We start from the raw sequence: 14,492 nt of genomic DNA, 5'->3' as shown, positions 1-14,492 counted from the left end.
CCAACCGCCGCAGCCCCCCCCCGCCCCCTCGGGCTCCCTGGGGCTGCGGGTTCGAATCCCGGGCCCGGGACGTCGGAGGGTCCCGGCCCCCCCGCGTGGCCGTGCTCTTGTAGATGGGGCTGCAGTGCCAGAGGGAGCGTCCTTCTGCACGCATCGCTACTGCTTTGTCTCCTTAACACGGGGAAAAACACGTCTTCTGAAGGAAATCTTACGGATTGAAACATTTCAGATAAATTTGTACACGTAAACGTTGGAAAGGGTAACCGCGCGTCTCTCAACGCAAAGATCATTTCCCAACGTCTCCGACAAGTTATATTTCTTGCAATAATCTTGGTGTCTCACAGATTATCGAGCCTTCCCGAGGCCTATTACCCACCCCTCGCACTCACGTCACCCCTCCAGCAAAAGGCCGTCACCGCGCGGTAACGGGCCCGCGCACCAAGGTGCAGCAGCGCGAGGAGAGCTCTGTGCCCTCCCCTCGGTGATCTGAAGGGACTCCCTGCAGTCAAACTCCCGAAAAGTTGTCGGGCACGCCCTGGGGTGAGGCACAGCCAGAGAGGAGCCCACGCCACAGCTGTGACCCCGCGAGGCACTGCCGCCGTCGGTACGGCTGTCTCTGTGGGGAAAGGCTGTGTGTAAGGATGGGAGGTCGTTAACATGAGCTTTTTCTACAAAACAAACAGAAGAGTGCAACATACAGGCATATATACATACAGGTACTGCAATTCAAATAGGAGCTGCTGCCTGAGTCTATAAAAGCAGAATTTATTCTGTTCTGAAACACCTAAATCTGCAAAATTCATTACGGGAGAGGAACACAACTCTCAAAGGTTCATCTTGGAAGTCATTACAGTGATACATACCAGGAGGTGAAATCGTGTTCCAGAATCTATGTATCAACCCTAAACCTATAAAGGTAAAATAATATATAAGTAACATTTATTTTTTATGAAATTACTGCATTTTGAAACAGTTTGATGTTGTCAGATGTATTTTCTATCAAGATTAGAATAGGAAATTTACATTTCAGTGCCAGGCTATAGCTTTTATTTCAAGAAGCACAATCCTTTGGGGCTTTTGGGATTTGGGGCCTGGTCCTGCTTCTTACAGATTTAGTTTTCTTGTAACTCTGTTAACTTAATGCTATTCTCAGTGTACATGAGCACCACTGAAAGGAAACCCCAGCCCACTGGATATACTGCTTACCAAAGATTACCTCCGAAAGTCTTTTGCCCTTTCTTGTTCTCTACCCTTTGCATTATTCAAAAGCCCAAGTACTAAGAGCAGGGGAAGCCCAGGGGCTGATGCAGGTCACATTTTCCAAGGGATTTTTGCTCAGCGAGTTGCTATGGTGTCTGAGCAGAGATGAGGTCTCTTTCAAGTCACCTTCAAACAGTCATTGACGAACACTTTGCCCTCAAATGTCAAGCTGTCAGTGAAATACATTAAAAGGTCATACAGGGGATAAACAACAGAAGAGGACGTTGGGTTGTTTTTTTTTTGTTTGTTTGTTTGTTTTTTTTCTTTAAAAACTATTAGAAAAGAAGTGCTTTAAAAATTAGGTCCAAATGCACTTCATAAAATGTTAAAGACACATTGACACGTACTGAATACACAACCCAGGAGCAAGTGTTCTCACACAGCATTTGCTGCTTTGTGCAAGGAGCTCTTATCTACTGAATAATTACAATTTGCGTTTTCAGACAGGTTAAAATGTTTAATGATGTTAATCACTTTAAAGTAAAATATAAAACAATCAGACATTTGTACATGATCAAATTTACAGATTCATTAAAGAAAAGTTCCTTTTCATTACAGCAGCAAGACAACATTCTACAATTAGATCAAGCTCAAGGTCACAGTTATGCAGAATTTCAACACCTCCTAGTCCTAACCCCTTCTAAATGCATCCGTCAGAACATCTGACCAAACAGAAGGTGTGATGGGCTGCATCCTCCATCGCAACCTTGCTACCTTTTTCTGGAGTGAGCACGTCTGTTGCTATAAGGCAACTTTCTGCGTTCCTGCTGCAAACACAAAGCAAAGCAATATATTTGGTCCCTCTGCTCTATGCCTACGAATGTAACTTATTCAACAGACTTATTGTTTGTTCCTTCTACTGTAGTTTCTTGTTAGATCTGAAATATAACATAGCATCTTAGTGGTACTGAGAGTCTTGAGGCAATCTTACGAGAATCCTTACTTCCACCTTGGAAAGGCAGCACATGAAAACCACACCTTGCACAGAGTGATCCATCTCGATCGCAGCACCGATGATGACAAACCCTCAGAAAAAAAAGAGCTCCCAGTCAAAAAGCACTAGCATTTCAAGCCTTTGCAGTGTATTTCATGTAAGCCTTAAGGACTCCATTCACTGTTTCAGCCTTGGCTTCTCTAAATTTGACACAAAACAGAGTATTCACGGGTTTTAGGTTGATTTAAGGTTTGATTTAGGTTGACTTAGTTCTAGGTTCCCCGTAAGACAGTAGAGGGACGGGCTCCTCCAGAGGGTGCTACAGGGCAGGAACCTGATCTAAGTAATCAGCCTCACTCTCGAGGTCAGCATCTGTCAGGTCTCTTAAGTCTGTCCTCCCTGAATAGCTTTGTCCCCCTCTCCTAAGGAGTCACAAACCAGTTGTAACCCCCAGCTCCTGACTCAGCCCTAAAGCGTGAGGGTCCACCCAGAGAGGTCTGATGGCAGGACTGCTGACAGAATATATAGGGGCAGAAAAGGGGCTAGTGTTCCTTGCGGGCCGCAGGGACTCCTGCAGCTATCAGCAAGTGACACCCGCTCTCACGGCTGTGTTGCTGAAAGTACTAGCTGAGGAAGAAAACAACATTGCAAATCTGTTCCTTGCTTGGGGATGGCTCTAGTCTTTAAACATGAAAAATTACTGAAATTAATGTTGATGCTACAGCTCTTCAAACACTTCAAATGCTGCCTTATCTGGATGGAGAGCAAATATCTGCAAGGTTGAGAAACTTCTTAACTCGTTAAGAGATCATGGAGGCAGAAAAGGGCACACTTTAGAATAACTGACAGAAAATTAATGAACATTTAATGCACTTGCAAACAGAAATGTCAAGCAATGAGAACACTTACGTTTCACAATGTTGGACTTACAAAATGTGCACGCTTACATTTCAGCCACTTGTATCCAAAGGTCCATACACTGGCCACTTACATAGGTATTACATATCAATCATGTACAGAGCAATAGAAAATTAAACCATCTAGATAACTTTTAGTCCTTTGCTTAGGCAAATAAATGAGTTAGTCTTAGGCTTGTGCTACATATTTTCAGGTAAATGATTCAAGTCTGGTACGTCAGTATGAGCAGCATTGCAACAGTCATTCAAACCTGTTCAAACTTCACCCCTATGAAGTTGTTCCCTCATTTTCTGCAGGTTCCCACAGACAGACCACACAGTGCCAAGCAAACAAGGCTGGTTTTTAGATTTTATTTAGGATTTCTTTTAGAGACAAGTGTTCCTCAAATAAATAGATATATAAATAACTTGAAATTCACTATGCAAAGCTGTAAAGCACTTAAGTATTTGCTTTGCTATGTGTATATTTTTAAATGTTTTAAACTATTTAAGAGTCTACCCAAATAAAATTAATTTATGTGCTAGCAAAAAACAGTTGGCATTGTATTTGCTAGGGTAGCTTGAGTCAAGAGGAGCAACATCTGTCAAATCAGTTTAAATGTTTAGGGTGAAAGTCTTTTAATTGTTGTTGTCATCTTCTTCCCGTTTTCTGTATGCTTTGTTCAACATTTGTATTTCTTCCTGATAGCCACCTCTTTCCATATGTTGTTTTTTACTGTTCTGCCGATGAGCTTCGACCGTGTCTGGAATTGTTATGTTAATATCGCTGTCAGGATTGTTTGATGGTATGAAGAGAGAGTAGGAAGCAGTTTCCCCTAAATCACATGAGACGAATCTGTTTTCTTTCCGTGAATAACGTAAGGATGGAGACCTCACCTGTGTGGACGACTGGCTGATGTTACTGATGATTGACACAGTATCCAGGGCCTCTTCATTGTCACAGATTTCAAGAACTTCTAAATGAATTTTAACACTTGTGTCAGCAAATGTATTAGGAGACTCTTCTGGGTTTGGCTCGTGACCAACACTTTTAGATCGATAAACTTCAATTTTCTTTGACGTGGGTGTTATTTTTTGTCCTTCAGTGCTTACCTCGTACGTAGATAAAGAGAGAGTTTTTCCTGTGGGTGCTTGAAGAGACACAGTTCCTTGAAATGCACACAGGGGAATAGCTAAGGCCCCACCTGATCGCTGAAAAGAGAAAGAATGACCATTATCTAATGCTAATTTTTGAAGTTAGAATCTATTATAAATAATCAATCATGCTTAGCTTATTAAATTATTAGAATTTTCCTTGCGTTATTTTAGAAACCTGGTATTCATTATGACTTTTTAAAGAATATAAAATGTTACTGCTATGTACTTTACTATAAAAAGTACACTAAAATAGAGTATACTTTACACTAATATACACAGTATATTTGAGTATAGAGTCATAGATAAGAAGTATCAGAAATAAAGTCCCAAGTTACTGTGACTCAGCTACAGCTTATGGACACAGACTCTTCACGGTAGCAGTCTACACACGTAACATTTCCTGGCAGCCAGTGCACAATGAGACAACGACCGTCAGCAGGCACCTCTCTAGCTAGTATTAACAGGCATCTCTGAAAGTGTTTTCACTTAATTTCTGCTTAATTCAGACCGAGGTACTGATCTCCTGCGGCTTCTCATAACCAAAGGGAGAGAAGTGACACCAGAGAACTGTTCAAAAACTGGGCCCCGTACTGAGAGCATCTGTCTCCCTTAGGAGCTCTGTTTTAATTAATCTTAACTAAATTACGTGCCTAAAGACAGACTAGGCTAAAATTTCCAAAACAGCTTGACAGATACTATTCAAGGAAATTTTTGCTCATTTTTGTTTATTTTTAAGGTGGAAATAAGTAACAGTAGGAAATCTATAATAAGGATTTACAAAGTCCCTACTGAGACGGCCAGAGGGCCAATCCAGACTCTTGCTGCCAGCCACATTTCACACTGGCTCTAGACACCAATATGGATTTCTCTCTAGTACAAAGCTGAATTTATCAGAAGAGAAATTTTCACAGACTTGGAGGGATAGAGAGTAAATTCAGTTGCAGCTCTGGAGCACTAAAAGTCATGCTCAAAGTAATGATTTTTAGCGGGTGCAATGAAAGTAGTGTTTCAGAGGCTGTAAACAAATAAAGGCATTACACAGAGAAATCACTGGGAATGCTTGCACGGAGAACAGAGGAAACGGTTTGCTCCTACATGGACTCTGGTAGCTTACTCAGTGGTGAGTTGCTACGTGCTGCAGGACAGACCCTGACCCTTTTCCTCATGCCGCTAGGGCTCACATTTTTAACTGTGGAGGTCGTCCATTCAGCGACTCATGTTGGAGAGAGCGAAGTCGATGGCAGCAGGAGACACAAAGCTACCAAACACCGTACACAGGTTCTGGAGAACCTCACTGCAGGCCTCATCCTCATCTGCTTTGCTACAGCTGGGCTTTGACTGCTTACTGAGAGGGGCAGGAATTAGCACCTGAAAACTTATTTGGTAAAATTACTACTGAAGCGAACCAGAGCTTTGCTGAAGGCAAACTCCTTGTGGGGCAGTGGAAGCGCTGGCCCTGAGACAGGGCAGTTCAAAGGAAGGGCTGCACTGGTTAGAGGGAAACGTACAACAGAGAGGTACTGAAATTAGGGAAAGCTGCAAAATCCAGCTCTGCACCCACACAGACACCAGGGAGAAGTGTGTGCAGAGGGTATTGAAAAGCTGCCAGCCAGCAAGGTGAATCACCCTGTAACCCTTCTGTGCTGGTTGCTATGCTGCCTTCGGGACTCCTTGGCGATCCGTTCAATCTACCTCAGGTATCTCCACATCACTTTGCTATGTGAAATGCAAACTTACTCCTACTGCGCTGCTCTCTGCTGCGTTCCCTCTCCAGCTACGGTGCCTCCCTGCTGCCCAGAGGGGCACACTGCCAGCCCGAGCCTCATCCTCCTCGTCCCCATCCACCTGCAACCAAGAGACAACCCACAGAAACCCTGAGCTTCCGAAAGGACCGGTCTTTCCCTGGCGAGTTACAGCGGAGATGCCCCAAGCTCAGCCTTGGAAGCAGAGATTCCAGTCTTGTCCTCTTCAGCTAACGAAATATCCTGTGTGAAGTGTGAACAGAGAAAGGAAGAAAAGGAGGAGGAACAGAAAACACCAGGTCTAATAACTGGCAGCAGGGAGATGTGCAAGCATTAGTCAGGCACAGAAAGGAGTCCTTCCACTTGGACCAGTTCTGTTTAATGTTTCCTTCCCAGTAAAACTGAGAAGTGAGTAGAAACAGAGAGGTTTAGGGTACTGGAAAGATGAAATTGTTCTTAGGGAGCTGGGTAGTGCAATTACTTGCTTAATATTAACGAGGAGAACTTTACAACCACACAGCTAAATCAAATGACACATTACCTCATCTTCACTAAAGAGCACGAAAAGGAAATTAGGTTTCATTGTGTAGAAAAATCTTGCCAGACTGTGACTTAATACAGTCCTTTGACAAAGGAATTTGGCTGACAAAATGCTAGGAGCTGGGCTGCCCTCCTGGAGGGAAATCAAAGTTGTATTAGTCTTTGGAATAGGTCTGTCGGAGAGAAACGGTCCTCAAGCATCTTCCAGCGTGCAGTTACAGAGGCAGCTGTCGTGCTGTGTCATAGCCAGCAAAGGTCCCAGGTACGTGAATGCTCCTGGTTGCTGCTGGAGTCCGGTGCTGGGCTGGGCACGGGGATGTCTGGGAGGGTCGCTTGCTAAAGGGTGAGCACCGGCAGCCCTTGTTTCAAAGCGATGACGAGGGCACTTTTTTTCCAAGCACAGTGAGGTGCTGGCACTTAACATGTTCTGTACTAACTGGTAACTAGGATCGCTCCTCCAGGTGAGATGTGAGACTAACTGCTTTCTGTTCTGTTTTCTCTCTAGGAAGCTCTAGTCCACTCATCTTCCATCCCAGATGCTTACTGATGCCGCCAGAGGACAGAGCAACAAATTCAGCTCTGGGTAAGACCAAGTGCACAAAGCCTGCTGGCCCTAAGCAGTGTGCATGGTGGTGCAAATTTGGTGTCTTGGATATTGCAATGGAATGAGCCTGGATGCAGCAATTCCAGTGACACACGCTCAGAACAGTGTTTCTCTTGGGCACTGTGATATCGCTGGATACGAGCCCCGTATCTCCGCTTCCAGCCCCTGCCTAGCTTCTGCAATCAGTGCTGAAAGTCTTCACAGGGTCATTTATGCGTCTGCATTTCTGGTAGTTACTCGAGCTCAGAGACTGGAGCACTGACATTATGCAGAAAGATTCTAAAGAATATGTAAAAAATAAGTTAAATGAGAACTCCTTACTTCAGTGCAAGGTTACGTTCTACTTGATAAAACACCACAGATTCGTCAGAGTGGATGTCAAGAAGGCGGAGGATATGTCTGAGGCACCTGGAGGGGGAGTGAACAATCCTCGCTTGCTGGAGTGAGTACTCCACATCTGGAGAATAAGAAGTTTTCCAATGACCATAGATTTAAAGGCTCTTTCTGTAAGTCTGTCTTCTGTTCAGAGATCAATATTTACTTTTAGAAGTGAAAGGGACATGACAGATCTTCTGGGTCACTTCCTGGGCACCAAGCAGGAAGCCAGTAAACAACACCTAGAAACTAGAAAACTTTTTTCAACTAGAAAAATTCCAGTAGAAATATTGTTCAGTCACAGACACCTCCACCTGTTTTGACAATTAAGAGAATGCATTTGTCTCTCTACAGCCAGTGCATCACAAGGCCACGCGTTCAGGACTGTGACAGGAGCCTGCCCTAGGAGCCACGGCCCTTTTCGGCAGCAGCTTTCCAATCACAAATCTCTCAGCACACTACAGCTGAGTACCCGTGTATGAAACAAATCCATTCTTCATCAATGCAAAATAGTAGAAGTTTAAAAACATCCAACTAATTACTAAAAAAAGTGAGCATTTGCATGATATAGTAGAGCTTCCCAAGCAGAGGTTATTAAACACTAAATCCAGCCCTGGGGCCAGGTGGCAGGGGAAGGCAGGAATAACGCCGGAGGAGAGATCCGAGCCACTGAACTGGAAACTCACTGCCAGGCCTTGATGTCCGTCCCCAGGGAGACCCAGCGCTCCCCGCAGGGGGGACAGCTGCGGGCTCCGGGGGGGCAGGAGGGAGCCGAGCCCCCGCCTGCCCTGAGCCCTTCCTGCCCCGCCAGGCTATGTCCCACAGCGTGGCAAGCTTCGCTCCAGTCAAGCAGCCCAAGGGAAAAATGCTACGAGTGAGACCACTGTTACTCCAAAAGAGAGAAGAATTCATTGCTGGTTTTATGTATGGCCAGGTAAAATCAATCATAACTGGAACTGCTCTCAATGTAAATCACCATGAATAAGAACAGAATGGGACCCTTGTCTTGGTAATGTGATTAAATTCTCATTTTTGTTTCTTCTGTGTTATTAACACCCCATTACCTTATCACACATCCGTGGCAATAAATGGGAATCTACTAGCAAACCAGACCACACGGATACATCCTGGGAAGAAGTATTTTATCTTCCCTTGCCATTGTTACCTACTGTTCAGCTTTCTGATTTTAGGTTTTATGATACAATTTAATTCTAAAGCAGGAGGAGCAGGAGGCAAATCAAGTAATGCTTGACAGTGGCCATCAGTGTATCCATCCAGGGTCTTGGATCTCATCCTTGCAGTATTTTAGTGTGAGCACTAAAATAAAGCATCCACAGTTTTAGAAGGGTTATGATTAACCTTAACTTCAGTAAAAATAGAAAAAAAATCTTCTCTGCTGTTTCTGAACATCTGCCTTCTCACTTGACACAGCCCAGGCCCCAGATGTTTTTGGAAAGGGTCCTGCTCCATTGGTCTCTTTCCACGCTCTTCTGCCCACTCTTTGCGTTCCTGTATTTAAAATACAACCTAGTTCCTTAAAGAAATACACTTATTATCTCCTCTCATACAATTTATGTCATGTGTTCTCTTTTAAAAGTGTTAATACAAAGCTGTTTTTAAGACAGACACACAAGTCTTGCTCTCAGTGATTCTGACCCTGTGAAGAAGACTTGCTTGTCTTTCTGGAACTTTACTCACTCTCAGCTCCTAGGAGAGGTGAAGGAAGGCTCAGACATCTACCTGAACACAGCAGACTGAAAATCAAGCCTGCTTTGGTTTTTATGTCCTCTTAGAGATACTTCTTCTTTGCATGCACACAGGCACAGATACATAGAAGTATTCATTTATTCACTGTAGACACACATATACATATATAAAATATGTACCTTCTTACAGCTCATGTCTTAATTTCTGGTAGTTCTGGAGGGTCTCAAATTGGCAATGCTCAAATATTTCATTTAAAAAAAAAAAAAAGTGGCATTCCCCATCCAAAACATTCTGTAAGCTAAAATTGCTGTCTGTGCTGAGACCAGCTTTAATTGAATCCTGCAAAATATTTGCTGGGTCTCATGAAAGCTGCAGACTAGCACTAAATCTGAGCTCTTCCTCTGGAGCTTTCTGCAGGTTTGCATCACAGAAACAGCAAGTTGGTAATTTTTGAGGTTGATTAATATATTTCCACATGCTTTTCACCACTTGGGAATGCTGCAGGATCTCTGATGCTGTGATGGTCGCCACAAGCTCCCTGCCAGTGGGAGCTGGCCCTTCTCTTGCCTCGTGCTGCCTCTTGTGCAGAGCATTCATTTCCATCACGTCCTGTCCCAGGGCATACCCTCTGCACAGCTCCTGCCAGAGACGGCCGTGGGCTATGCTGTCTGTTGGAATCTGGGACGGAGTTCTCACTGGAGGACTACGTGTACCAGCACATGCATTTTTTAACAAGCAAAGACAGAAAATTACAATGAAGTAAATCACAAATGCACTTGTTCCTTGAGGAGCGCTGATGCATTCTGAACAGAGGAATCGCTACATAATTGATAAAGCAAACGCCTTCATTATTAAATGAAATCACCACCTTCCAGATTTCACAGAAGACAGAAAATAGTTGTTGCTATGAGGCAAAACTTCATCGTCATCATTGCGGTTTAATGCTGGTCTCTTCCATCCCATTCCAGCTGCCTGAGCTGAATTTAACGAGACCCACCAGGTGAGGATGCTGCGAGGGAGGGGAGGTTTCAGCCTGTGCAGAGGACACAACTGAATCCCACAGCAGCTGGCCGGTGGCCCTGGCAGAGCAGGGAGAAAGGGTCCACTGAGAGCTACCTGGCTTCCAGCCTTCACATGGCCCTAGCGAGGCCATTCACGGAGCCCAGAAACCCCACAGTCTTCCCTTGAGAGAAAATAAGCATTTGAACCCTGTGGCTTTTCCGAGAGTGAAGGAAAGGAAAGGGGAAGGTAATTTTTATACGGTCTGTCACTGCATTTCTCCTTGCAAACTGGCACAAAACGGAACAGAACGCCCTTCTCTATCTGTTTCGCCAAGAAATGGTTATACTTCTATGAAAGATTAATAAAGGGGTATTAAGCTGAAAGCACAGTTGAAGAAAATTTTAATTTCATCACTTGCCAAAGCAGAGCCTTGTTCTGCTTGCTGGCAAGTGCCACCCGAGGGTGTACGGCATTCCCTCTGCCTCCCTTTAGTGTCTGCAGGAGCTATCAGTATTATCATCAGTATGGTACTTGCACTCGACGTTCAGAGTAATTTGTTTAAGATTGTTGTTTACAAGCGATCAAGAATTTATTCTGCTAGAGGGAGCCCAGAAAATTCCTTAAGGGTAACACTAACATTTCAAGTACCAAACATTTCTACTTGTATTTCACATTTTCTGTTACGTATGACTGGATTCATTGTCTTAGAAGGACCTTAAACTCCGTGGTCCCAGTTCTTCAGTGCTGAGCATCTGTACAGACCATCGACTAGTCTGGATTAAGCACACACTTCCCAGGATATCCTGGCAATTTTTTTTTGTTGTTGTTCCAGGAAGCAAACAACTGCAGAGCAGGGAAAGAAAAGCATGATGGCTCCGTTCTCCAAACACAGTTATCAGTTAATATTTCATCTCCTGCAAACAAAGCTGACTCTGCTCCAGAAGTAGATCCTTAGCTAGAAAATGCTTGTTAGCAATTGAAATCAAAGATAAAAAACTGTTACATGAGCTGAATGGTGGCTCAAGTACAACAGTTGACTCAATTTGGTTTTAAAGACAATAAATTGCTGTTGCAATACTGGCAAAGCCAGTGGATAAAAAAGGTTAACTGGGGGAAGAAAGGAAATGCCTAACGGCCTGGAATTCCTACATGATCAAAGAAGCAAATTTGGCTGGAGGATATTCCAGTGCACCTAAATGAGATGCCTCAGAGGATCTGAGACAGCCTAAGAAAACTTTCAGACGTCACACAGGGCTAAGGGGAGAGCTGCAGCACAGCTGGCTCAGCCAGCTCAAGCACGAGGCGGTTTGGAGACTCCCCCTCAGGATTCCTAATTTTCAAATGTCACGAGTCGCAGGCCCTAGAATACTAGACGGGGGTAGCATTAGTGTTACAGGGAGGCAGAGCTCCTACTACTGTGTGCATCTTGTCACTGGGAAAGATAGGAGAGCTCTGATGGGAGCGCCCAGAAAGGGGAACGACGCTCCCAAGCCTGCTGAACACGAGCCACCATGCGGAGCCACCAGCAGAAGGCAGGTCTGGCTCTGTCCCAGCCCAATGTCCATCAGGCCGTGCTGCCTCCCAAACAGAAATATCAGTACCCTGAACAAAGCTCTAATGAGCTTGCATTCCCAATGACTTTGGTGGAATACAAGCTCTAGCTGAAAAGTTTTATTTTTAGAATGTTTCCAGTAAGGATCCCATCATTTCTTTTCAGAGACAATGTGTTTTCTGTTTATTTTAAAACAGAGGCTTAGTCTTCCTCTTCCCTAAAAATAAAAATTAGCTGCAGTAAAATTAATTACTGCAATGGTTTGCCCTTTGAGAGGCCGTCTGCAGTAAATTTAGAGCCAGTCGGGTATGACAAGAATAGCCAAGCTCACCTCAGATGACCTGAAAACTTGGGTTTGTCATTGGCTTGCCCAGCCTGGACAGACTTTCCTTTGGACCAAACTGGCCACAGAAGGTGCAACCGAGGCATCCAAGATAAGGATACTGCAGCCAGGTATCAGAACTCCTGTACTCAGCTGGCTGTGCCTGAAGTAAATGAGCTCAATGGAAAGTCCTTTAAAATTCCACTTTGCATGGGAGATGATCTGCTCACATTCAGTCCCATTTTTATAACAGCTGCAAAACTGAGCCTTGCCCTTTTCACCACGCTTGGTGAAGTTTATTCCATGTAGGTACTGCCAGTCTTGGAAAAAAGCTCTGAGTTCCTTTGCAAGCACCGCACTAACAGACGTTCTGCTCAGCAGCTGGTACTGTAAAGTTAAACTGAAATGGTGGTCACTCTTACCAGGAAAATACAGCGATTGACTAATCTGTGGGATCCTGCCTGTATTCAGCCTTGTCCTCCTGGGCGAATGTTTCTATTCTCAGTTTTCCTCCTGTTGGTGCAGTTCAACAGAGTTAACTGCAGTTTTACTGCAAGCAGGGTCAGCAGGCATCACAAAGGCCACACCACTCTGTCCTGCTCAGAGCAGAGTTAGAAGACGATGGTGAGATGCTACCTCGATTTTCCAACCAAGAGCAAGAAGAGATGGGATGAGAACACCACAGTAAGTTAGCACAGATATAGTTGTACAGGACAGTGGAAAGCAAATATAATCTTCAAGTCCACTCACTCCATGTTAACTGGAGTGTTTACAGTGTACTTGGAGTGAGACAGAGTCTGGGTATTTATCACTGCTAAAAACCCTTCCAACTGCAGTCAGAGACACAGCACTGACTCCTCCTAACTGAAATCATTTACACAGGCTTCCCCCTTCCTCTCCGCAGGGCACAAACAGATCCTATACACAGAGTCTCTTGAAGGAGCTTGCTCGAGGCAACCCGTAGGTGAGGTAATCAAGTCAAAGGAAGAAAAAAAAATCAGAAAGCCTATAAAACATTGCAAGCCTGGCAGATTTCTGTTGCCTGAAGGCTCTTAACTAGCGGCAAAAAAAAAAAAAAACGACATATTTACAGCCAATCTCTTTGGGAAAGGGAGATACACTGCTACTTTATAAGATGTTAAAGGTATCCTTCAAAAATGCAGCTAAGCAAGAGTTAGAAATGACAAGTACAATTTTTTGTCTCCCTCTCAATTATGGCTGGCCTATATAGGTCTTAAATAAAAAACACTGCCTCATTCTTCTTTCATGCCACTTTTCTCCCAGAGAAATCACCTTGATGGAGTTACTCTTTCCTCACAGAACTGAAGATGAGGGGACAACCAGCTATGGCATTTTCCATGACAGCACCATCTTCCCAGTAGCACACAGCCTCAACAGAAAATCAAAGGTGTCACATATATTGTCTGGCACCCTTCTCTCCAAAAGCTGAATCAAAGTGATTAATACCTTTCTCTCTGCTTCTTTAAGGTCTGAAAAAATAACGGAACAAAAACTACTGCTTTCAAAATGCAAATTAAAATGGACAGCCTTCTGCAAGGTACTCGTTGCTCAGAGGTTGAAAAAAATGTCTTCTAGGGAGAGATTTCTGATCCCTTGTTTCCCTTAATAATCTCAGGCAAGTGAGCAGCGCGGGCCAGCTGGCACACACTCGCCCGCCTCCCCACAGCCAGCACGAAAAATGTTCAGTCCTGGTAAGAGTTGCTTCATTCTGAAGTACTGCAGTGGCTGTTGGCATCGGATGTCTGAAATACCCGCAGCTCTTCAGATGAAAGCTTTGTGCAGACTGTGACAAAGCCCTGCTAGTTACAACGGAGTATTTACCTGACTAAAAGCTGCAATGTTTGCACTTGGGACATTTTGGATCAGACCCCCAATTCAGCAACCCCGCTACTTACAAACTTCAGTAAAACATGTTTTCATTTTTCGTCTGTTTTGATGAAGTTTGAGTAGCTAAAAGTCACCTACCCACACCTGCTTCTGACCTCCCAGCTCGCAAAGCTAGGCAGGTCTGCTGCCTGGGGTGTCGGGCTGGTGTCGGGCAGAGCCCGTCGCAGTGTCCGCTCCCCCTGCGCGGTGCAGCCTGCAGCAGGTCGGCAGCAGCATACGGGGTATGTTTGGGACAGAGAAATGGGAAAGTTAAGGATTAGCATTTCATCTGTAACTGAGCAAACCCCACATATAACCCTTAGCATGACGACTAAAACCACCTGACGCCTCTGAACAACTCGTGCTGCAGAGGCAGCGCCGGGAGGAAACGTACAAGATGGCTTTTGTAGGACAGAAATAAGGGGGCACATTTGCAGGTCACTGCATGTGGTTCAGCCTCTTGACTTCCATTAGTGATAATGGGAAAAACACAGCTATGTCCCTACCCGGAGG

At 44.5% G+C, this 14,492-nt stretch overlaps 1 protein-coding gene across 1 annotated transcript in view; it reads right to left on the bottom strand.

The window, feature by feature from the left end:
* Nucleotides 1–1,675: 1,675 nt before the first annotated feature.
* GPR149 (G protein-coupled receptor 149) overlaps nucleotides 1,676–14,492 on the bottom strand; it is a 29,975-nt gene continuing 17,158 nt past the window's right edge. The window contains exon 4 of the mRNA XM_067002709.1: nucleotides 1,676–4,302. Coding sequence (XP_066858810.1) covers nucleotides 3,730–4,302 — 573 coding nt within the window. The 3' untranslated portion in view covers nucleotides 1,676–3,729. The remainder of the gene's footprint in view (nucleotides 4,303–14,492) is intronic.

Source organism: Anser cygnoides, chromosome 9 (assembly GCF_040182565.1).
Source record: "Anser cygnoides isolate HZ-2024a breed goose chromosome 9, Taihu_goose_T2T_genome, whole genome shotgun sequence".
In the NCBI taxonomy this organism is placed as follows: Eukaryota; Metazoa; Chordata; class Aves; order Anseriformes; family Anatidae; genus Anser; species Anser cygnoides.
This window is presented reverse-complemented; position numbering and strand designations above follow the sequence as displayed.